At 36.5% G+C, this 25,913-nt stretch overlaps 1 protein-coding gene and 1 long non-coding RNA gene across 9 annotated transcripts in view; one reads left to right on the top strand and one right to left on the bottom strand.

Annotated features, from left to right (window-relative positions):
* Positions 1–25,913, top strand: part of LOC124516346 (uncharacterized) — a 106,174-nt gene that overhangs the window by 73,976 nt on the left and 6,285 nt on the right. The window contains exons 4-5 of one of the 4 annotated variants that reach the window (XR_006963026.1): positions 15,685–16,765; positions 17,622–19,648. The exons of the other annotated variants lie outside the window; for them this stretch is intronic. This is a non-coding gene — a long non-coding RNA (uncharacterized LOC124516346). Of the gene's footprint in view, positions 1–15,684; positions 16,766–17,621; positions 19,649–25,913 lie in introns of those variants that run through there. 4 annotated transcript variants of the gene reach the window in all.
* PTGER3 (prostaglandin E receptor 3) overlaps positions 21,018–25,913 on the bottom strand; it is a 181,463-nt gene continuing 176,567 nt past the window's right edge. For 2 of the 5 annotated variants that reach the window (XM_047085634.1, XM_047085631.1), the window contains one exon: positions 21,018–21,259. In XM_047085634.1, coding sequence (XP_046941590.1) covers positions 21,034–21,259 — 226 coding nt within the window. In that variant the 3' untranslated portion in view covers positions 21,018–21,033. The remainder of the gene's footprint in view (positions 21,260–25,913) is intronic. The other 3 variants (XM_047085635.1, XM_047085640.1, XM_047085639.1) reach the window with 2 other exon arrangements.

Raw genomic sequence — 25,913 nt, 5'->3', positions numbered from 1 at the left:
GGATCTAGGGGTGAATCCATTCCTTGCCTCTTCCAATTTATGGTGGCTGCTGGCATTCCTTGGCTTGTGGCTGCATTATTCCAATTTCTGCTTCTGTCATCACATTGTTGTCTCCACCACTATGGTAGCATCTCCCACTATCTTTAAAAGGACACTTGTGATTACCTCATTGTTTCCACCTGTTTTGCATTACATCTGCAAAGTTCTTTATACCATATAAGTTAGCATATTTACAGGGTCTGGGTTTGGCTTAGACGTGTTGGAGAGGGGCTTTTTTCAAACTCCGACATCACTGTATCAAGATTGAAGATTGTTTATGTTTACAGTTCCCAGTGGAAAAATATATATACAATTGAAGTATAGTCACGAATGGGTATGAATGAAGATCATTAAGTCAGTCCAGGAAATAAAAGAGTAGGGCATTGGATGAGCCATTCTCTTGAATCCTGGAACCATCAGGGTATAGATGGACTTGGGATTCCTTAAGACAATGGTTGAGTAACTTGCTATTGGCCACACCATTTGTAGGGGCTAGAAGTATTCTTATTACTTTTACCAAATATTCAACATTTAATTAGTTTAGGGAGACCTATGAAAAAAGATGAGGAGGAAATCCATTTTCTCTCTGTTCCAAGGCAAGTTTGATTGTATTCTCCATTTGTACCTCTTGTTTTTCGTTCCAGCTCTCCCTTTGAGCCCCAGACCACAATGCTACCAGATCTATTCTCAGTCCTTCTCTGCTTTTTCAGTGCCCTAGGAGACTGATTTCTATGAAGGGGATCTCCCAGGGTCTTCTTGCCCTCTGACTTCCAGTTGGGTTTGCAACAGGGGAGCCTCTGGCAGGGGATCAGAAAAGAGGAGTATTGGTATAGTTACGCACCCACCTCCCGCTCCAGCCCTGACTACCATGGCCCTGGCAGTGACTACGTATCTCCATGGACAAAGTTCCTGTGTAGTGGGCTCTTTCCCAGCTTCAGGTCTTTCTGACCTCTGGTAACTCTGTTCTCTCTTTTTGCCCAGCTTCCTGCTGTTGCTAGATTCTGGGTGCTTCATTATCCCATTTGTTCCTTGACTCTATAATTCTCTGTGTACAATCTCCTTTGAATGATCTTCAGGTAGGCCCTTTTGAATGTTTTTTTTTTTCTTTCTGAAACTCTGGTATAATAGGGCATAATTCTAGCTGTTCATAGTATTTTCTTAAATTATCATTATAGGTTGACATGTCTTCAGAAATCTCTTGGACACTCTTTTTTTATTGTGTGGTAAAATAAGCAAATAAATAAACAAAACTACCTCAAGTCTTTTTTACCTGCTATTGGTAATGTTTTCTGTGACTTGTATCATTTAAGCTTGTCTTCAGTTATGAGTAATAGAAAACATTACCAAGAGTGAGTAACTGGAGTTTGTTTTTATCACATACAAGGAGAATGAATATGATTAGATGCTGATATTGCTTCAGTGCCTCAATATTTCAAGGCTTTGGCTATCACCTTCATGATTCTTCAGTGTTTCCCTCTTGGGTACAAGATGGCTGCCAGGGCTTACTATCTGTGTTCCAGGCTGGAACCAGAGGGAAAGATGGCCACACCCACATTTATACTATTACATGTTCAGAAAAGTAATCCTTTCTCAGAAGGATTTTCTGTCCAGAAGATAGTCTGCTTATGCCTTATTTATCAGAAATGGCTTACGAAGCCACTGCTAGGTGCAAAGAAGACAAGAAAAGCAGTAACATTCGATTTTTTCTACAAAGGAGATAGGCAAGGGAAAAGAAGGTTGGAAATAAATGTTAATTAAGTGAGGATGTCTTCTGTACTCTCTTTGTACGTAATCCTACCAAATCATCTAAGGGCATGCATTATGAAGTCGGAGTGCTGAGTTCTAACACTAGGTCCACTATATTCTACCTGTGTGAATTTGGGAAACAACTTAATCTCTCATTGCTTCACTTTCAAGTGAGGATAATAAAAAAGTTTTTCTCTCATAGGGTTACTGTGATGACCAAATGAGTTGGTATAAGTGCAGCATTTAGAACAGCATTGACACATGGTAGGCACTATTTAAATTGTTGTCTGATTTTTTGTTGTTTCTACCAAAACCCTCAAAGCACAGGCTATAGGAAATAGAAAACATAAGGGCCAATACAAAGTAACAGGGCAAAGCTTGGTCAAATTGTGAAATTAAAGATTATTTCCTCCTTCATTCATTTTTTCCTTCAACCTTATCCATTCTCTTTGCAGACTCATCTTGCCACCCAGATATCCATCACCCTCCTGTCATGCTATAACAGGAGCTGCTATAACACTCCACTTCCACTTACTGAATGCATTCACAATGTACCAATCAATCTGTCACACATATTTTTTATGTCCTTACTGTGTGCTAGGGGCTGGGAAAAAATGGTAAGTAATACAGCTATGGCCCTTCTGCGATGATGCTTATAGTCCAGTTGGGAAGCTGATATTAAAAAATAATTAGAGGATTAATTGGTATTTGCTATATTCAAATTGGAAAGTTTCAGTATTCTATGACAACATGCTAATCTTAGGAGCCCATGAAAGCTTGCCTCAGGAAGTAGCATTTATGCTAAGACTCGAAGGTTGAATAGGAACTAGTTGGGTAGAGAGGTGACATTGGGGCTGGGACAGAGGAGCAGAGTTTCAAGGGCAGAGGCCTAGAAGAAGGATGAGGCCTGGTGTTTGAGGAGCTATGGGCCTATGTCTCTCTTTTCTATGCCATCAGAATCCCTGTGTCCCACTCCCTCTTTGCTGCTCCCAGCATTCTAAGTGGACAGGTAATTATTTGGTGAAACCCTAATTACCCAGGCCACACAAGAGCCTCAGGGTTTTCCCTTCCCCTAGTTTCCCTGAAGCAAAAAGACCTTGATAAGCAAATCTACACTTGAAATGTTCAAGATTTCTAAGCTTTGATACTCTGTTTCCAGAGCTATTTGTATTTGAACAAGAAGCATTTAAACACAAATGCTTACTTCATAAAGGGTGACTTCTCCATTAGTGGGGATTTCAGTCCTTTGCCTGGGAATTTCTTTTTGCTGTAAGGAGTTGTAGGGATGAGGCAGACTATTAATGCCCAATATAAAATCACCTCTGAAGGTAAAGTTATATCTCAAGCATGTTGGCACTAATAATGATGTGGAAAACTTACTCTATGATTTAGTATTAGCTGGAACATAATTATTCCTTATTTATTAACACAATTAAACATTTATATTATTTCCCTTTTATGAAAATCAAAACTTTGAAATCCTGCTTGGAAAATGAGAATAGAAATAAGTTCTTAATCCCCTGGATTTGGCTACACTGAATATTCTTTTCTTCATTACTAGTTTGTGCTTAACCCATATAGTCAGATCCTTCAGGAAGCAGTGGCTTTCTTAGGTGTGGTATCCATCCATCATTTCCTCTCTGCTCCAGAGCTCCCCTGTGGCTGCTGAGTGCAGGAAGGGCTGATGCTTGCTGTGACTTCCATTTGCTCCTGAGGGGGAAAGTGAAGTTTCCAATCTTGTAATGTCATGTCCAACCATAAATAGATGATTCAAAAGCCACATTTCTGAGGAGCAAGAGGTTAAAGGGAGCCTTGAGTGTTATAAGTGGTCAACATGCATTCTTCAAGATGGTCTCACTAACTAAACATGGAATGCAGAAGCATTTGTCAATATTCTACATGTTGTTTTAGACTGCATTAATAAAAGATTCATTGGTGCTCCACTTCACATCGGTTTTGCCAATTTGAATCTCTTTTAAATGACTGCCTTCTTTGTTTTGTAGCTTACAGCTAAGCTTTTATAGTTACTCTAGCTCTCTCTAGGCTGTCTGCTCCACTGCTCACTCGTGCTCATATACCCAATTATTTCTGTTCTATAAAAGGTATCTGCCTTTCTTAGTGTATGCATTTATATGTTTATTTATACATTAGTTTATTCCAAAATGTTTTTGACACAGTTCAATAGACCGGACACTAGATTTTATGATCATTTTGGTTGCTCAGAAGCTATCCAAAAACTTCTAATATTTTCATTTGAAAACACAAATATTCTCTTCAGATTTTTTAAAATTTAATTCTTGTAAAAGGTATGGTCTCTTTAATAAGCTAGTTACATCTGATGCTGAGATGTAAGTCTGATTCAAAATATAAAAGTCCACAGCTGTTACCAAGGAAATCAATGACCTCTTTTTTTAAGTAGCTGTTGGGATGCAAGTTAGTTTCCTAAGAAATCTCTAATTGGAAACTTTAGTCCTCAAAAGTCTGCTGGGGATGTGACTATGTGTCTAAAGGTTATAATGTCTAGTAGCATGTGAGGTTAGGGGTGTACAACAAAAAGTCATTTCTTTTCAAGTGTAAATAACAAGTGTTGAGACTTTCAGCTCCTCCTGGGATTACCAGATATTTGGCAGATACTTGATTTAAATTGGTTTGACTTAAAAAGCAAATAGAGCTGACAACAGAGAAAAACTGCAAGGGACATTTTTTTCTAATTTTTTAAAAATTTATTTATTTTGAGAGAGAGAAAGAGAGCATGAGTGTGGTAGGGGCAGAAAGAGAGGGAGAGAGAGAGAGAGAGAGAGAGAGTGAGAGAGAGAGAGAGAGATTGAGAGAATCCCAAGCAGGCTCCATGCTGTCTGTGCAGAGCACGGTGTGGGGCTCAAACTCATGAACCCGTGAGATCATGATCTGAGCCAAAATCAAGAGTCCAAGCTTAACTGACTGAGCCACCCAGGTGCCCCTGCAAGGGGCATTTTAACTGCTAATGACTAGGAACTGCATACAAACCAAAGCTTTTGAATATCCAATGGTGATAGTCAAATGTTTTTGTTGAAGCAGAATAAGAAAATTCAAAATCAAGACAATGCTGAATTATACCTAGATATTTGTATTTAAAATGACTATAGTGTATATATTTGTAATAAGTCCTAGATTAATGAAAACATTGCCTAAATTGTACACTAGATTTCCTTTTCCCCTATATCCACATTAGGGGAAAGTTCAACTGATACGATTTATTAATTTATTGAAGGGAAATTTCTCCATCTCCTAATATGGCAAGAAACTATTCAAGGCCTCATGGATACAGAACATATTCTCCTACATTCGAAGAGTTTACTATAGTCCACTGGTAGAGTCAAATACTCAGCTCTCATAATGCAATGAGATATATGTCATAACAAAGCTATTCATGCGACATTATGAGAATGTAAAGAAGCAACATAGAGGAAAGCCACCAAACCCAACCTGGGAGAAGGAAAAAGATTTAGAAAAGTCTTCTTAGGGGCACCTGGGTGGCTTGGTTGGTTGAGCATCTGACTTCAGCTCAGGGCATGATCTCATGGTTCATGGGTTCGAGCCCTGCATGGGGCTCTGAGCTGACAGCTCAGAGTCTGGAGCCTGCCTCAGATCCTGTGTCTCCCTCTCTCCCTGCCCCTCCCCTGCTCATGTTCCATCTCTCCTTGTCTTAAAAATAAGTATAAACATTAAAAAAAATTTAGAAAATTCTTCTTACAGGAGACAATGCTTCCATTGATTTGCATAAGAATTTAAAAACTACAGGAGCAAAAACAGAAAGGCCATACTCTAAAGTCTACTTTTCAACTTGTGTTAGCTCTTTACATTACATCTTTAAAAAAAATTTTTTTTTTATGTTTTATATTTGAGAGAGAGACAGAGAGACAGAGAGCAAGTAGGGGAGGGGCAGAGAGACAGAGACAGAATCCGAAGCAGGCTCCAGGCTCTGAGCTGTCAGCGCAGAGCCCAAGGCGGGGCTCGAACTCACAAACTGTGCGATCATGACCTGAGCCGAAGTCGGATGCTTAACCAACTGAGCCACCCAGGTACCTCTGTTACATCTTGATTCACAGTAACCAAATGTTAAGATACAGTATAAAGCAACAATATATTAAGATAGTATAGTGTTGGCTCAAGAGTAAGAATGTGATCTGAATTCAGAAGAAAGAGCCCCAAAACTGTTCTTATGTAGGAATTATATTTTGGGATTTATTATATAATAAATAAGGTATCACAAACAGATGGGGAATGAGATTATTTGATAAATTCTGCTAGGAAAATTGATGTTTGGGGACAAAAATCAAGCTGACCTTCCTGTTATAGCATATGTCAAAATTAATGCCGGATGAATGAAAAATTTGATATAAAAATGAAATAATTTAAAAATCAGAAAATATGAATTAATTTTAACTCTAAGATGATGAAAAATATACTGGTATATATTGATACACTGGACTTGATAAAAAAATCTGTGTGTGCAAAAATGATCATATTTAAAAGTATATGTTTAACTGGGGAAATTTTAGCAAAAAAAAATATGGCACAGTTTACATATACTTAAAAAAGATCACTTCCAGCCCAATAAGAAAAATATAGTAGAATGGGCAAAGAGCACAAGAAGAAAGTTTCCAAAAACTTATTACTGTTAAATATATGGAAAAATAGGGAAGAATATTCAAAATGACAGTGTCTTAATTTGGAGTATTTTAGCAAAATACCATATACTAGATGGATTACACAAAAGACACTTATCTATAACACTTCTGGAGGCTGGGAAGTCTATGGTCAAGGTGCTAGCATGGTCAGATTCTGGTAAGGGCCTTCTTCCTGGCCTGTAAATGGCTACCTTCCTGCTGTACAGACATTTGGTGGAGAGAGGAAAAGGAAGAAAGCTCTGGGATGTCTTTTTCTTTAGGGACTCTGATCCCATAATGAAGGTTCCACGACCTCATCTAAACTTAATTACTTCCCAAAGGCCCCATTTTCTAATACCATTACATTGAGGGCTATATGAGTCCAGTGGACACAAAACACCTATGTTTCAGGTGTGCCACATAGTGATTTAACTTCTTTATACTCATCTTCAATATTCTTAATTTTTTTCTCACCCGGGGTCTCTAAGCATCTGAACTAGAAGAAATAATTCTTACGCTCTTAAATCCAATTCTTTAAAGATCAGTTAATGTTAGTATCTAGTTTTTCAAAACACTGTTATTGCCTGTTTATCCTATACTGTTTAGAATTTGGAAACTGGTATCTTTTTATCACGTGAAAATGCAAGAAAAATGCTTATTTTCATTAAGGTAGATTTAGATCCTTCTTGTCTGAAGATTTATATGGTACATAAATAGATCTTACATGTGTTGTGATTAACTTAATTGTATCTTGGTACTGTTATCCTCATACCATTGGATTTAATTACATTGCATTATGCCTGGTAATTAAATAGAATAAAATATCATTATATCATTAGTTGGTTTTATAAGGCCTTGAAATCTATTCTAAGAGCTCTTATATGTATTAAAAGTTTTCACCACTAAGATCAATGCTCCTAGAATTGTTACTGGTCACTGAGTTGTCAGGTGTACATTTGCCAATTACTTGGAATTTGAGCTCAAAGGCACTAATGTGCACTGATTTGGGCGAAGTCTTCCAATTCAACCAGGAGGATGACCATCATTTTGTATCATCTTACCTTTAAATTTGTTCTCTCCCAAATGGGGGTATTGAAAGATTAAAGCAATGACCAGCAAACACATTTTGGCTGAATTGTCTGTGACTATGCAATTAACAGAAAAAAAGTTATCATTTATAATCAGCTGAGTTGTGTCTTCCAATGATCTTGACACTGCTAGTATAGTGTATCTTGTAAATCTTTCCATGATGCCATGAACAATGACATGAGGGTGGAAATATGCTGATTGAAAGGCAAGCTGGAACTACAGTTGTGACCACAATCCAGACTGTGTACAATTATGAAAAAGATATGCCTTCCAACAAGGGCCAGGTGTATGCCTTTTCTTCTCGAATGACACTTGTTTCTGTCTCCATCTTGACAGTCATAGTTTCAAGCTATTCTATTTTTTATCAAACCTTGCTTTCTTCACAGAACGTGGAACTGATATGTAGAGGTGCCCTGCTGCATCCCAGGAACTGTGTTATGTATGATGTGTCATTTATTTATTTATTTATTTTTTTATTTAAAAAAAAATTTTTTTTTTCAACATTTATTTATTTTTGGGACAGAGAGAGACAGAGCATGAACGGGGGAGGGGCAGAGAGAGAGGGAGACACAGAATCGGAAACAGGCTGCAGGCTCTGAGCCATCAGCCCAGAGCCCGACGCGGGGCTCGAACTCACGGACCGCGAGATCGTGACCTGGCTGAAGTCAGACGCTTAACCGACTGCGCCACCCAGGCGCCCCTATGATGTGTCATTTAAATCTCACAACCACCTTATAAGTAGGCTGTATTATTGCAGTTTTACAGATAAGCAAACTGAGACTTAGATAAAATATATTGCTTAAGAGAAGCTGGGTAGAAAGTGGCATGTCTGGTATTTAAACCTAGTTCTTTCTGGTTCCAAAGATATTAACCATTTCTTTTCTACTGTGTTGACTCACAGGAGGTTGTTTGTTTGTTGAAATTAAATGGCCTCCTACCATTATCCCATGAACATTGAGGTTATTTGTAATGTAGACATGTGAATGTTGCATTCAGCAAGGATGTCTATGGAACCCCTCTAGCAACTGTGAGGATGAACATTTAACATTCCCCTTTATTTTTTTAAAAATTCTTTTTTATTCTTTATTTATTTTTGAGAGAGAGAGACAGTGAGACAGAGTGCAAGTCGAGGAGGAAAAGAGAGAGAGGGAGACACAGAATCCAAAGCAGGATCCAAGGTCTGAGCTGTCAGCACAGAGCCTGATGCAGGGCTCAAACTCACGAACTGCAAGATAATGACTTCAGCCAAAGTCAGATGCTTAACCAACTGAGCCACCCAGATGCCCCTAACATTCCCCATCTTGATCTAGAATTTGAGAAGGGTAGGTATCATTCTTGGATATTTAAAAAGAATTTCCCCAGGTAGAAGGAAGTTGAAAGCAAAATAAAAGAATACCTTTTAGGATTCACAAAATTATGAGAATTCAGCTACATATTGTAGTGTGTTTTTAAAGTGTTTATGTCTCTCTTGTTATTCACTAGCATTTAGTGCAGATATACCAAATATGCCAATCTTGCCTCAGCTTTGCTACAGAGTGTTATAAGTGTTACAGAATGTTATGCTTAAGTCAGAATATTAAAAGCTGGGGCGCCTGGGTGGCGCAGTCGGTTAAGCGTCCGACTTCAGCCAGGTCACGATCTCGGGGTCCGTGAGTTCGAGCCCCGCGTCGGGCTCTGGGCTGATGGCTCAGAGCCTGGAGCCTGTTTCCGATTCTGTGTCTCCCTCTCTCTCTGCCCCTCCCCTGTTCATGCTCTGTCTCTCTCTGTCCCAAAAATAAATAAAAAACGTTGAAAAAAAAATTAAAATTAAAAGGAACCCCAAACTACCCCTCAGACTCACCCTATTTAATCCATATTTCTTTTAAGGAGGCTTTGCCATGAATTTACTCATAGAACTAGATTCTTAGTGATTGTAGCCCCAAGCTTATAGAAAAAGACAGATTTTTTTTCTTTAAGTTTTTTATTTTGAAATGATTTTAGATTTACAAAAAGGTTTCAAGGGTAGTACAGAGAGTTTTGTATATCTGATATATAGTCCATCATCCCCTAACATTAACATTTTATATAACCATGTACATTTATCAAGACTAAGAAATGAACATTGGTACATTACTATCAACTAAATTCCAGACTTTGTTCAGGTTTTACCAGTTTTCCCACTAATTTCCTTTTTCTTTTCCAGGATCCAATTCAGTATATCACATTGCACTTAATCATCATGTCTTCTTAGTAAGAGGAGACAGTTTTTAATGTTGAGTAGTAATGATGGCAATGATGCAAAAGACTCAGAAAAGGTCATTGTAGGTGGAAGGGAAAGTTTATTAATCAACTCCTCTAAGTCCAGAGACAAAAGGAGTGTCCTTCCAGGAGGAAACAATACTGGAAGATCACCATGACTCTCTCTTCCTTATTGCCCCTTTATTTTTTCTCTAAAGGATAAGATTGAGGAGAACATCATTGTTGACCAAAGCAGTAGTTTCTTTTCCCTCTCCAGCATGTCTTCAAGTGGTACCCACTCTCCTGTTTGCTAATTGTTCCATACACTGAACTCTTAGGAACCAGAGCCTTTAGCCTCTGCATGGGGAAGCCCACACTCCTCTAGCTGCTTCCCTGCAAGTAGATGGATGAGTCAGTTCACATTACGTGGGACAGGGTAGGAAAATCCATTTGGATCTTTTTTTAGGGTGAAAAAGCTAATATTCTGAGGTCCACAATTCCATCTATTTCCTATGTTTATTTTTCATACTGTTTAAAATGCAGAGAGGACAAACGTTGTGATTAGCTCCTTGCAGAACTTGTAGCACAGATCATTTGGTGTATGGCTTGCTTTTTGTCATGGTGTTATAAAAAATAATCTACATTGATTAAAAATCATTTTTAAAGATGTAATTTAAAAACACTTTGTATAAAATAAAGCACTGTTAAATCATCAAAATTCCTCATGCAACAATTTACTAATCATATGTGTATATATGTGTGTATGTGTACATATAGACATATTCTGCCTAATACACCTCTTACATGTGTTTATGTGTGTATATACATTATATGTTAATACATATGTAGGTACATATATGAATAGATGTACATAGATTTATACATATATGTATATGTACATACATGGCTAAATACATATATGCATATATACACATATACATCCTATACATATACATATTCTAGCCTGTATGTCACATAGTAATCAAAATAGGTTAAGTTGTGTTGTGCTAACAAACAACTTCAAAGTTGCAACTTATTTCCTGCTCACATTATATATGCATTGCTGATTGACTTGAGACTCAATTCCCCAGTCACTGAGGAAGCCAGGTCAATGAGGACTCTACCATGTGGTGGTTGCACCACCTAGAACACAAGCCCTCTCAATCACTCAGCATGGTAAAAGAGAGCTTGGGCAATTAAACATGAGATTTCCACAATCTCAGTTACATACAATTTATACTCACAATTCATTGGTCAGAACCCATCACAGTGTTTAATTCAACTTTAAGGGCCAATAATCACATCTTCTAGGTGTACAGAAGGCAGGGGAGAATCAAGTATTGAAGAAAAATTATATATAATGTGTACCACATGAAAAAACTCACTTATGTGAAAAATTACTTATGTAACAGGTCAGGGTAAATAACACTAGCATAACACTAGTATAACAAGTTGCTCCAGATTCCAATGACTTAATATAATTAAAGTTTGTTTTTACTCATTTGACAACATAATGCAACTGGCAGGAAGTCAGAACTCCAGGCAGTCAGGTAGGGACTTTAAGATCTAACATTTTGTGACATAAAGACTGAAAAGTGACAACAATAAAGAGGCAGTTGGTTCTATTTTACTTCTAGTTTGAGTATAAGGTGAATGGTCAGATCAGTTTTGTCTTGTATGTCTTGTATTGTTCGATCCCATAACAAATTAAGTGAGCAGCACCCTGAAAGGGATTGTTCAGCCACTAATTCCCTTAGCGCTCTGATGTGCTACAAACTACTTTTTTGATTGTAGAAAATAACATCCTGATACATAAGCAATGTTTTGAAAGAATAAATTAGTCATCCTGGCTTATCTAAATTGGGCTAGACTGCCATTGAAAAAGGGGTAATTTAGAAGAGTTTTTAAAGAAAAATTTATCTTCTCAACTTTGCTTCTTCCTTGTTCTCTTTCTTGCCTTACGTTACTTTTAAACTGTTCAGCCACTCCAGCATATAAATTTACTACTGACTAAAGTTGTATTTGCTATTTCCTGAGTTCTTGGTTTATATGGTCCAGTTTCTCAGCATGAATGGCTTGAGGTCTGGGGCTACTTGTCCTCCCTTTGCTCAAGTAAACAAACAAAAGAAAGTTAGTACATAGCTCAGTACATTTAAGATTTGTAAATAACTTGTCATTTCAAAGTGAACTAAAAGCCTTGAAACTTCAACCGGGATTCATCTGAAATTATGTGGGGTTATTAAAATATGCCATAGAACTCATAAAAATATGTACAAATTTATTTCAGAGCTACATTATCCTCATGGTTAAAGATTGGTTGGAGAGAGCCCAGTACTTAAGTAAGGAATTCTTGGTTCTTGCTCTGGGTCAGTCATTAATGACCTCTATGACCTTGGGCAAGAGTTGAGTATTAGATGACTCCTAATTATAACTATCTGTGAGTTGTTGACTAAACTGGATGCAGCAATTTCTACAGTGGCCTTACAGCTTCTGGATTTTCACTGTGGAACCAGAGCATGCATCTGAATAGTTGACCAGCGATTTGGATCCATATTTTTTAGTGCTTATCCTGTTGATTGAATTTAATAGCTGTGCCAATGTTCACTGTCTAAAATCACCTAATGGTGGCCCCTTGGTTGGCTCCCTTTTCGGCGTTGTACATTCACTTCCCTTTGGTTAATTGCAGGGTGGAAATTAGGGTAGCTAAAACAGGAACAGACCCTGGGGACTCCACTTTATAGCCTGTATAAACAAATGACCAGTGACTAGGCAGAGAAGACGGGAAACAATAATTTTCCAATTGAAGTAAAAAGGGCATAATAATTAATATACTACCAAACAAAGGGAATGACAAACTAGAATAAATATTAATCTATAAATTCTGGATACCAAGTGAAACACCTGGCCAGTTCAATTATTTGGTATCATGCCACCTGATGCCCAAATCTTTAGATGAACTTAATAAGAGAAATATAACTGAATGACAAAGATGGTATCTTCTGTTTTTCTGGTATATTCTCTACATCAACTGGTCCTCAAAAGTTACTTGTAGCACTAACCACTTAATACATTTCTCATTCTGTGATACTTATGCCATCAGTGTCTTAGGAGCAGATAGGTTTTCATCTCTTCTGATTGATATAGAACATGTACATAGGACCACCCATCTTTATTTATCCATGCCTTAACAATATAACAATTGGGCTTATGGTCTTGTATTTTGATTTTTCCTACTTGACTTCTGGATGCTTTTATGTAACATTTTCAGCAGAATAATATTGAATGATAGATTCTGGGTCAGCTTTCATATTCTTTATTTGTGTTCCCAGTTGCAGGCTTATGCAAAGAGGTAAGAATGAATCATGAATATGTTGGTGGTTTTATTTGTCACCTGGGAGTCCTAACTTTAAAGTGAGACATTTGAGTTTTGAGCACTTGAGCCTGCTGCACACATTAAAACATATTTTTGATGGCATAAATGCTTGATTTAATTCTCTGTCCTCACATTGTCTCAGAGAGTTATTGCATATTTCCTTTAACCTGTGTGTTCAAAAATAAGTGAATGACTGTGTTAGTCATGAGGTAGAATATAAATGGTTTCCATGCTTCTCTAGGGCATCTTCATTGAAGCCTGTCCAATCCTCAACTGTGTTAATATGCGGAGACAAGACAAAGGCACAGTTAATTTATAAATGCATAGTTATGAGGCAAAACTAGATGCTAGCATCACATAAAGCCTTTGCACGATGCCTGCTTGTTCAGGCATATATGACACTGTGAGTACAGTTGACTGAGCACAGCAGTTGTGTAAAATCAGGTTAATATATTCTAAACTATCCATTAGAGAGAGATCTCAAGGGATAGACTATCATTTTAACTACTAAAAATGGAGACAGAAAAAGGTCAGGTGATAATTCCAACTTTCTTGACAGAAATTTACTATGATTTCTATAAACTTTCTTTGCTTGTATTTATAACATGCATCTATTTGGAGGTTTGCATTCCTCCAAATAACTCAACTATAAATTATTCTTCATTTTGGGTTTAACTCTATAGAAATTCTCTGAGCATGATGTCATCTTTTGAGTGTGAAGGTGGTGTTGTATTTTCTTAAGATTGTATTAGATAATGCCTTCTTGACACTATGTAGAGCAAAAAATTCTAATAACAAAGGACATATTCTCAGAAGAGACTTAATCAGTTGTGCTCTTCACTTGGATGAGGGAGATAAGATTACTCCAAAAGAACAGATGCCAATATCCTGCTGAGCCAAACTCAAAATGACATGGGTAGCAATGTAGGTCTATCCACTGATGAGGTGCATCTGAATTTCATCATACTGCTCTTTTATTTCAAAAATGATTAATATTAATTCAGTGTTAGTTTAAATTTTTTTTAAATTTTATTTATTTTTGATATAGAGAGACAGAGCACAAGTGGGGGGGGGGGCAGAGAGAGAAGAAGACACAGAATCCGAAGCAGGCTCCAGGCTCCGAGATGTCAGCACAGAGCCCGACGCGGGGCTCGAACTCACAAATTGTGACATCAGGACCTGAGCCGAAGTCGGACGCTCAACCATCTGAGCCACCCAGGTGCCCCAATCCAGTGTTAGTTTAAATATCAGCATTCAAAATTTAAATAACCCAGCAGGAATATAAATGTCATCAGGATTACACAAAGTTCTTGGGCAACTGTTAATATTCTCCACATTTTCTTGACCTTCTGACTTTCTTATACTAGTCAAACATAGAAAAAAATCCTAAACCAGTATGTTTGCTTGTCAAGTTCAGAAAGAAGAGAATGATGATGATGGGTTTTGCCTGAGCTTACATAATTTCTCGCCCTCTTGAGAAGTTGATTTTATGTGTATCAATTATTTTCATCCTTTCCATTACACATTTCACACTTTCTATACTCTAGGCTCTGGGGATATGGAAGTGAGTAATTCTATACTCTAATTTAGTCTGAAATGCCTGTGTGCATTCATTAAAAAAATTTATTGTCCCCTAACTATATATCAGGAAACAGGTACCTGGGATACATTAGTTAAATAAAGATTTTAGCCTTTATGGAGTGTACATTCTAGTGGGAGAAGGCAAGGTATGAACAAAAAACATAATGAAAAGTAAATATTATAGAGTGCCAGAAGGTGATAATTATATTTTTAAAAGGAAAAGAGTGTGGTAAGGAGAATCAATAGTACAACAATATGGGAGCAGGGAGGAAAGCATGTAGAGTTTGCAATTTTAAATGAGGCTGTTGGGATAAACCACAATGAGAAGAAGACATCTGATCAAAGAACTGAAGGAGGTGAAAGTCAGCTATGTGCATAACTGGGAAAATATTCATGGGGAAGGAACAGCCAGATCCATCCCCTTAAGGCAGGAGAATGTCTGTTGTGTTTGTACAACAATGAGAATGGTTAGTGTGGATGGAGTGAATTGATCCCCAATGTGAATATGTAAATGTCTTCTAATGCCCAACCCAATTTTTGTGAGTGGAAGAGTTGGATACAATTAACCTACAGCATGATGAAAAAGGAACCAAAAAAAGACTGAGCACCTAGTATTTGTACCTTATGTTTTCTTAGTTTATCTTCACATTAATCTATAGAGAGAGTTATTGTAATCGCCATTTCACAAATTGGAATAATAATACATAGCTAGGTTATGAGACCAAGGTTACAAAGTGATCAAGTAATGGGGCTGAGATTTGATCCCTTTGAATCCTGAATTATTTTGGCTACACCATCCAAACTCACCAGTAGTCATTGCTTTGAGGTTCAATTTCTGAACAAAGCAGCCACAAATATCTAAGGATTACTAAAACTCAACTCCAACCTAGCAAGTAGTGTCATACTGGTTAATAGGGCCAGAAGTGACTATGACTCCCACTTGTTTTCTGTCACTCACCTATTTCCCGGCACTCCTTTCCCTGTTTACAGGAAGAGAAGCTGTTGAAGGTGACCTAGGTAGAGATCACAGACATCAAGAGATGCAGACAACCATTTAAAACAACCCACCAAAGAGAGCTGTATGACCAGCCTGTGTTCCAATTAGTGTCCCCTTTAGGTCACATTCCTGAGCAGTCATTTGATAACACCTGCTTCTTCTTCCCAGCGTGTAACTGCTGGAGTATTCTGGAGCAGTCAGCTGGGACATCCAATAACGAAACCTCTGCCTGCAGACCCCCTCCATTCCAAAGATTGGAATCTACCTGTAATAATAATGTATTTTACCTCCACATGCAGTTCTTAGTATGAAATTGTGAATGTTTACATTGTAAAATTTCATTTCTGACCAAGCCTGAGATTTGTAATCCTTCCTTCCCTGAGGACATAAATTGTCTGTTTTCTGATAAGCTCTTTTATTACCTCTGCTTGACCCTCTCTCTTATTACATTGAAAAATAATAAAAAATTTACGATTACAGTGTACCACACACACATACACATGCTTAGTCATGCTCTTACTTCAGATAAATGTGTACAATGGCTGTGTAAAATATAATGCAACGAGATTAAAGCCAGATCCGCTGACTGCATTGTTAAGGTTTGCATACCAATGGGAAAGAAAGAAAATTAAAACCAGTGTTTTGGAGGACATGGTATAGATAGGATCCTGGGCACACACACTTAATTTCCTCCCATGAATTTGGGCTGCTGTGGGAATAAAGTAGAAAAGCCTATAACCTGGAAAAAACTAGGCCTCCTTGTGGTCAGTTTTAGCACAGTGTTGTCAACAGAAGAAACACAAATCTGACTCTGATTAGGCTTTCAAAAAAAATGGAATCTTGATTTCCACTTTTTCCTGGATGATGGACTAGAAACACTGAGTGACCCTCCACTGCAGTACAACTGGGTTGCGGCTGAAGTATTGCAAACGTACCCTTTAAATGTATTCCTCAGATGACAGTGAGAAAAAATCTCCAATGACAAAAGGAAAGGAAGCAAGAGAAAAAAAAGGAGAAGAAAAAGAGAGGAGAAGAGGAAGAATGAGCTGAAACTCAAATACTGAACCATGAGTGGTAAGCAGATGGGTTACCTGGTTACCTGGCAGCTGAAGTCCATGTGCTGAGATGCAGAGACCCAGCCCCCAGTCTGTTGCAAAGCTCAGAAATAGAACCTGAGATTTTCACATTAAGTCAAGGCCCTCAAAGTGGGCTAACGTGGTCACAGGTCATTCCACCCTACCTCCAGGTGGAAGATAAAAATCATCTTGGGATGAAAGCATTGGGACCTCCAGGCTACCATAGAGCAAATCCTTCCCTGAAACTGGTGGCCATCTGGAAAGCACTGTTTAAAAACCTCTGGCTCCTAATGAGTCATGATTATGTTGGTTTGTTTGTTTTTAATTAAAAAAATTTTTTAATGTTTATTTATTTTTGAGAGAGAGACAGACAGACAGACAGACACTGAAGCAGGCTCCAGGCTCTGAGCTGTCAGAACAGAGCCTGACACAGGGCTCCAACTCACAAGCTGTGAGATCATGACCTGAGCCGAAGTCAGATTCTTAACAGACTGAGTCACCCAGTCACCCTTTCATGATTAGGTTTAATTGGAGGATCCATTCTTCAGGGAAAAAAATAAAATCCATCTGGTGTTGTTCCAGAGATATACCTGAGCTATTAGGACCTTGCACATAATTGTGATCATGATTTGATGTCCGAAATGATGAGAGAAGTTAAGTCAACAGAATCTTTGCTAAGCTTCTGTCACAACGTGTCATATCGGTGTGCCACTCATTATATTAATAATCACAACAACAATAATACAGCAATAATAGCAAATACTTAAAGAATGGTTTTTTTGTGTGTGTTAGGCACTATTCTAAGAACAAATGTACTGAACTATTTTAGCAAATGTGTTGTCTTTATTTTATAGATAAGAAAACTGCAGCACAGGGAGGTTACATTCTTGTTCACATGGATGGTAAGCACTGAAACCTGGCAATAAGGATCTATGCTAACACTAGCATATTGGAGGAACTAAATACATAATATTTATTTCAATATCTTTTCTGTTTGCTGACCTATTGATTGGTCTTGGATGGGCTGGAAAGTAACAGAGATCACTTTATTTTCATCTCAAAATCTTCTAGCTCCCAGGCCTTTCCAGAACCTGGGCCTAGCCCAGTTTGCAGTCTCCTACCTTTAGTGGGAACTAGCATTTGTTCTTGGCATTGCTCTATGTCCTAGAATCTACCACAAGGTTGCAAATTATTCTCATTCAGGGACCTTGGAGCAGGAACTACTCTTTTTCACTAAGAGTCCATTGAGTTTTCACAGGATTATTGATATGGGTGAAGCACTACAAATATGAAACTGCCTATTTCATAGTTCTAAGTAGTAGGATAATGTGAGAGACAAAAATGACATTTGTTATGAATTTCAATCATCTCTTTAATCCAGACTTATGTAAGAGATAAATTACTGGAATTATTATTGAGGAATATTCGAGGATAAAAACAGAAATTCTAACTTTTTTTTAATTTATGGAAGAAAGAATTAAAAATTTGAGTCATGGGTAAATCATTGCCTAGTACATACAAAGACTTAATACAAAGATTTATGAGCTAGCTGGATAAATAAATCAAATTCAGGTCATGGCTGCTAAATTAATAGCAAATAAGAATAGATGAAATTTACTTGGAAATAAAAGCCTTTTTGGAAAATGTTATGAAACAAGAAGCTTACCTGTCCTTTATTATATTGGACATTTTTGAGAATGGTTTCAATTATTCTGTAAATTAGAGTGAGATTTTGTTCAAGGTACAACCTGAAGTTAATATAGATATTACATTTATCATTAAAACAAACAAACAAACAAACAAAAAAGAACTTTGAGGCAAATGAGGTACAAAATCACCAAGATAATTAATTTCTTTTGAGGGTAATATAGGCTTAAATAGAGTGCAAAGTAATAATGATTTTTTCAAATAAAATTATTGACCTTTTTGTATTGTGCATTGCACAAAACCCTAATTTAAGGGCACTGACCTTTTGAACCAAATTAAGAGTCAATTTCCTAAGTGAACTCCTGCAAGGTGCAGGAGTAAACTAAACAGTGCAGAGTTTATGAGCCTTCCTCCAAGATAAATTGTTATGTTAAAATAACTGGGAGGCCTGGAACTCTGAAGAATGTTTGTCATTTTTTAAATGAAATCATTCCTATTTTTGAACAGATTAAACATTACGTGCTACTATTTTTGTCTCCAAATCTGACTCATCACTTAGAATCTAAATATTATTTAGATTTTTTTTAGATTTAAAAATTTATATTGGATACAAACTTGGACTAGATGTGTTATCCCAGGTCAGCTATTTCTTCCAGTTATAATTATTATAATTAGAATCCCCTACTATTCTTTGTCTAATGCATTTTCTCGTTAAAAATATTATTCTAGGTGATGAAATACCTACTTAGGACTTGGATGTTATCACCCTCTTTGGTCTATTATTATCAAATGTTAAAATAATACTTCCATTTTAAAAACTTTGGTAAGAAGAGAACAAAACTGAGGGCTTTCTCATGAAACCAAACAAATGCCTGTGTTTAAAAATAAAAATAAAAATAATGGAAAGTTTAAATTGGAATCCAAATAAATAACTCTAAGCATTTACAGGTGCCTTTATTTCTCTAGTCTATGCTAAAGAAAAGCCAAAGAGAAAGATAAAAAAAGGAAAACAAAGCAAAGAAAACCTTTACTCCATATATTTCACTTTAAGAAGTTATATTAACCAGATGTTAATATTCAAAATAGCATTACTTCAGACTCACAAACTTACATAATCTTCGAGAGGCATTTGTGCATTAACACCATTTTTGTGTGTGTGTGGGGACAATGTGATAATATAATCTGGTATGTTCTAGAAACTTTTCTTTTTTTTCCAAATCATTTTGACTTTGACATCTACCCATTTAAATAAATTGACATTATCACCTCAAGTTTTATTTTGCCATAACATCAAATTCTCATTCAATGCATGGTTTGTGTTTATAAAGGAATTTGTATTTATTTTTCTTTTTCCTATTATCCATATCCTCACCCACCACACAATTAACATTTTGTTTATTGCACTCACCAGACTTGCAAAATCCTGATAAAGATAGGGAATAGGAAAGATCCAGAATAAGGAAAAGTGTAATAAGAGAAATGCTATAAAAAGGAAAAACACCAGTTGAACTTAAACTAATATACAGAACATGATTATAACTGACAAACAGGTTGTCCATAAAGGTAGAATTCTTCTGTTCTTAATATCTGGTTACTGAGTGTCAGTGCTTCAGAAAGAAAGGACGTTCCAGAAAGAAATGTAAGTGGTGGTCGTGGTTTTGAGAAAGATTTGGGAAAATGAAAAGACTGGTATGCTGCCTGTTTCCCAAGATGTTTTCATGGACAAAGTCTGGGCTATAGAGAGAGAAAGAGTTGTTGGAATAGAGACACTGGTAGAGGCAGAGATAGAAATTGAAAAAACAAGAGAGGGTGAGAGAGAGAGACACAGAAGATTTACAGAAGACACTAAGAAAATCCATTGTATTTAATAAATGCCAAAAAAGGGTTATTATCCTGAAGATATTTTTAAGACCCTCGAAAATCATTAAGAAATTGACATGTAAACCAGGAGAAATTTCATAAACAGGCCAGTCACAGAAGAAAACCAAATCATCAATAAGAAAGATTCTCAACCTCACATTTCAATCAGGAAAATGTAAAATAAATTAACAATGAGATACCATTTCACACCTACAAGGATGTAAGAAGTGAAAACATCACAAATTTCAGTATAGATACACATGGAGGAAACTCTTATACATATGAACATAAGAAGATGCAAATGTCCTTTGACCCAACACTTCCACTCCTAAATATTTATCTTAGAGAAACTCATGCTGATAGGCACAAGCTAACATGTTCACTGTTTTTTTTCTTTCTTTTCTTTTCTTTTCTTTTCTTTTCTTTTCTTTTCTTTTCTTTTCTTTTCTTTTCTTTTCTTTTTTCTTTTTTCTTTTCTTTCTTTCTTTCTTTCTTTCTTTCTTTCTTTCTTTCGTACTGCTACTTATTATAGTGAAATAGAATAATTTTTTCTTGTCAGGGAACTGACAAATTATGCTTTCTTCAAACTATGGAATACTCTACAGCAGTTAAAATTAATGATCTAGAGCTTCATGTTTCAATATGGATAAATTTCAAGAAATACAATTATGAGTGAAGAAAACCAAGTAGCAAATCATACATATAATATGACAACATATATGTAAATATTCTAAACTCACAGAACAGTAGGATACAAATTTAATGGATGCATATACATGTAGTAAAAGTGAAAAAAAAACATGCATGGGAACTTCTGGATGGGGTTACCTTTAGGGGTGGGCATAGGGGAAAAAGTGAAAAAGAATTGGTTGGGAGGTGTGGTTTTTCTGTGATATTTTCTTTCCTTAACAAAAAGAAAGTTGAGAAACTTCCAGTGATGTGATCTTGGAAGCAAGGTTGATTTTTAATCTCCAAAAAATTCCTCCTGAAAAATAAGCAAATGAATTAGGATAACAAATGAGAAATCCATTGACAACATCTGTATAAACTAGAAGGCAAGATATTTCCAAAAACTTCAGATTGTGAACACAAGTGATAAATTACCTACAGTAGCAGAATAAGGACACAGCTGGGTGGCAGGAACAGTGAGAAATGAATGGGGACAGCCGGTGTACTCCACTGGTTGAACTCCAACTCAGGGTTCAAAAAATTTGCCAACAAACATTCATTACTAAGGGAAGAAGACCTACATATTCTGGGTGGAAACATGGGAAGACATCTGAGAATAACCAGTGAAACTAGGAAAAGTCCCCAGAATCTCCAGTTTGCAAGTGAATTAAGAAAACTGCATATAGATATGAAAAAAAAATCAAAGTTCTGAGTGAATTTCAATGTATAGTTAAATGATCATACAATTAAGCCACCAGTTAACTTCCATTTACAAGTTAAGTGACAGAACAAGGATGTAAACAATCCAGAATGTAAGGCATTCTATAGGACAACTAATCCAGTTTCGATAAATCAATGCCTGAGGGGAAAAGGAGGAAGGGTAGGACTTCTGTGAATCAAAAGAGACTTACAAGATGTAATCAAATTAAAGTGGGGACCTTGTTTGGATCCTGATTCAAATAAATCAATGGACACATTTTCCAGACAATTCCTAATTTGATTTTGGACTAGGTATGGGATGATAGCAAAGTAACATTGCCAATTTTATTAAGTAATGATAATACTTTCTGAAAAGAAAATGTCCACAATTTTTAGAGATTTATATTGAATCACATAGGGGTAAAATTATGTGGTCTGATATTTGCTGTAAAATATATAAAGAAGGAAAATTGTGAACAGTTTTTTAAAAAAATACATTAAGTTATACAAAGCTACATTAATTAAAACAGTGTGGTACTGGCATAAAAACAGACATATAGATTAATGGCATAGAATAGAGAGCCCAGAAATAAAACCTTTTGCATATGGTCAAATGACTTCAACAAAAGTGTTAAGACTACGCAATGGAGAAAAGAACAGTCTCTTCAACAATTGGTATTGGGAGAACTGGATATTCACATTCAAAAGAATGAAGTTGGATCTTATCTTATCTTATACCATTTACCAAAAATTAACTCAAAATGGATTAAAGGCCTGAATGTGAGACATAAGACCTTAGAAGAAAACATAGAGGGAAAGTTTCATGACATTAAATTTGGCAATGGTTTTTTGGTATGACACCAAAAGTACAGAAGTAAAAACAGACAAATGAGACTGCATGAAATTTCAAAACTTCTGCACATCAAAGAAAATACTCAGCAGAATGAAAGGCAATCTTCAGATGAGAGAAAATATTTGCAAATATTATATATGGAGTTATATCCAGAATACGTAAAGGACCCCTACAACTCAATGGCAACAAAAGGCAGCCCAATTTAAACATGAGCAAAAAACTTGAATGGACATTTCTCCAAAAAAGATATACAAGTGGCCAACAAGCATATGAAGAAATGCACATCTAAAGAAATCATTAAAGAAATGAAAGTTAAAATCCCAATGCAAGATCACCTCACACCTATTAAGATGGCCACTATCAAAAAAACCAGAAAATAACTAGTGTTGGTGAGAATGTGAAGATAATAGAAGCCTTGCATTCTGTGAATGAGAATGTAAAATGGTGCAGCCACTGTGGGAAACAGTATAGAGATTCCTCAAAACATAAAACTACAATTACCATGTGATCCAGTGGTCCCACTTCTGTATATATATCCAAAAGAATTCAAAGAACCTCAGAGAGATATTTGCACACCCAAGTTCATTGAAGCAGTAGTCACAATAGCCCAGAAGTGGAAGTAACCCAAATGTCTATCAATTGGTGAATGTAAAAAGAAGTTGTGGAAAATATATACACTGTAATATTTTTAGTGTGAAAAAATAACGAAATCTTGTCACGTGCTACAACAAGGATGAACCTTGAAGACATTATGCTAAGCGAAATAAACCAGTCACAAAGACAATTGGTGAATAGTTCCACTTCTGTGTGGTATCTATAGTAGTCAAATTCATAGTAACAGAAAGTTGAATTGTGGTTGCCAGGGGCTGGGGGACGGGGGAAATGAGAAATAGTTCAAAGGGCATAGAGTTTCAGATTTGCAAGATGAAAAAGTCCTAGAGATCCATTCCATAACAATGTGAATATAGTTAACAATACTGAATTGCACACTTAAAAATGGTTAAGATGGTAAATTTTGTGTTATGTGTCTTTACCATAATTAAAACATAAATAAAAAATAAATGAATGTGACAAAAATTTGGTTATTTTTATATCTTGGTGGTTGGTACATCTTGTACTAGCCTTTTTAATTTTAATTCTATATCCAAATGTTCATAAGTTTTTTAGTAAAAAAGAAATTTGAGAGAAATATGGTAGTACATTAATATCTGTTAACTTACAGTAGGAAGAAATTGGGTAGGTTTTTTCCTGTGTTTGGAATATTTCATGATTCAGAAGAAGTAATGACTATAGAAAACTGGCAACATTGGACCTTAAGTTTATTCAATTTGAGTCTGTGTGTCCCAATTCCAAATTAGTATAGGATTTCCTTTCCTATACTAGTCTAATCAATTGTGAACAGTGGAGAAGATCACATAGTTCAAATGGGACTGTTAGGAGGATGATGGGATCAATTCCCAGAAAAGTGATCTGGGCTTTGAAGAAACTTAGAAAGTGTTTTCTATAGGTTGGAAGAACAGGAAGGATTTTCACTGTAGATAAAAAATCAGACACACATGGGCAATGAGGTCCGGATGTATTTGGCTATCACAGTTTGATGCTGCTATCTACTTGTGCCACTAATAGATCCAGAGACTCCTTTCTATTTTTTTTTTTTTCACTTTCTTGAAGGAGGAAAAAAGCAAAACAAAACAAAACAAAAAATCCTTGCAGGCTTCCAAGGTATCTGCTGCTATTCCCTGATAGCTGAAGATAATCAATCATCTTTTCTTTTCTTTTTTTTTTAAATTTTTTAAATGTTTATTTAGTTTTGAGAGACAGAGAAACAGAACCTGAGTGGGGGAGGAGCAGAGAGAGAGGGAGACACAGAATCTGAAGTGGGCTCCAGGCTCTGAGCTGTCAGCACAGAGCCTGACGTGGGGCTCGAACCCACGAACCGTGAGATCATGACCTGAGCCGAAGTCGGATGCTTAACCAACTGAGCCACCCAGGCGCCCCAAATCATCTTTTCTTTAGGAAATGCTAAAAACTTGTCAGTTATATTAATGACCAGACAAGATGACTCATGAGCTTTTATACAGTGTTATTATTGACTACATAAAACGAAGTTGAATGATTTTGTAACAGCAATGTCATGGAACAGATAGGTAGCTACAGTTGTGAACATAACATAATGTATAAAACTTGTCGAATCACTAATCATACACCCAAAACCAATATAATATTATGTGTCAACTATACTCAAATTTAAAAAGAAAAAGCAGAAATTGATAATAATATCAACATCAAAACAAAATTGCATTCCCTGAAACAAATAGGTCATAAATAACTATGAATCTCCCCCTCCCAACCAATTACTGAGGAAATCTGCTCTAATAATTTTATACCAACTCTTTATTATATGTTTCTTATGTTTTTGCATGGTTAGGAGAAGTTTCCAAATATGCCCTATTAAAGATCTGTTAAAATTTTATTATTTACTATTTATTTTGAAATAATTATAGATTTACAAAAAGCTGCACTAATGAAAAGTCCTTGGGTACCCTCATCTACTTTCTCCCAATGGTTACATCTTGCATTAACTATAGTACGATGTCAAAACAGGAAATTTATATTGGTACAATGTTGTATATGGTTCCATGTCATTTTATCACATGTATATAGATTCCTGTGGCCGGCACTGTAATCAAGATACAGAATTCTTCCATCACCACAAAGGTCTACTACTTTCAGAATCAAATGTGGAAATTTTGCCTCCCTTTGAGTTACTTTACTGCTTTTCACTTGTAATATAATTATCTTAAATACTTCCTCTGCATAGATTGAGATCCACGTCAGAAAAGTATTAATATTTTCTACTGACACTGCAAGAAGGAAATTGTTTTCCTGCTGGCTGGTAGTGAAAGTTCCCCAACTGGCTTCCTCTTGTATCACTTCTGCGGAGATGGGAGGGTGCATTATTACTGCCAGGTGGGGACAGAAGCCCAGGATCCTGGCTGACTTCCTCTGACACTGTTGGGAGAGGATTGCTACCACTGGATGAGGGTGGGAGTCCCATCTCCCCGCTTGGCTTCTCTGACATCACACTGCAGGCCCCTACTACAGCCCGGCAAGGGTAGAAGTCTAGGATCCCCACTCAGCTTTTGCTGACAGTGATGGGGCTAGAGCTGCATTTTGTTCCATGGTGCACTTCTGCAGTAGGGCAGTTATTATTTAAAAATTTTTCATCTTGTTAAGCTGTTCCTTTCTTTGTCCTTTGCCAGGAAGAACTAGATTTTATGAGGGCTCTTTTTTGCCAGTTCCCATCGGCTTTTCCAGGTATGGTTTTTCCAGTACCCAGTCCAGGATATAGGAATCAAAAAGGAAGGCCATCTTGGTCTTTCCTGGGTTCCAAGGTTCATAGTTGGTCAGTCTTCTC

The sequence above is a fragment of the Lynx rufus genome, unplaced genomic scaffold (genome assembly GCF_022079265.1).
Source record: "Lynx rufus isolate CCGP_SWC_20201006 ecotype Redwood Valley unplaced genomic scaffold, mLynRuf1.p SCAF_2, whole genome shotgun sequence".
Lineage (NCBI taxonomy): Eukaryota > Metazoa > Chordata > Mammalia > Carnivora > Felidae > Lynx > Lynx rufus.
Note: the sequence above shows the minus strand (reverse complement) of the source record. Positions and strands in the feature narration are given on the sequence as shown.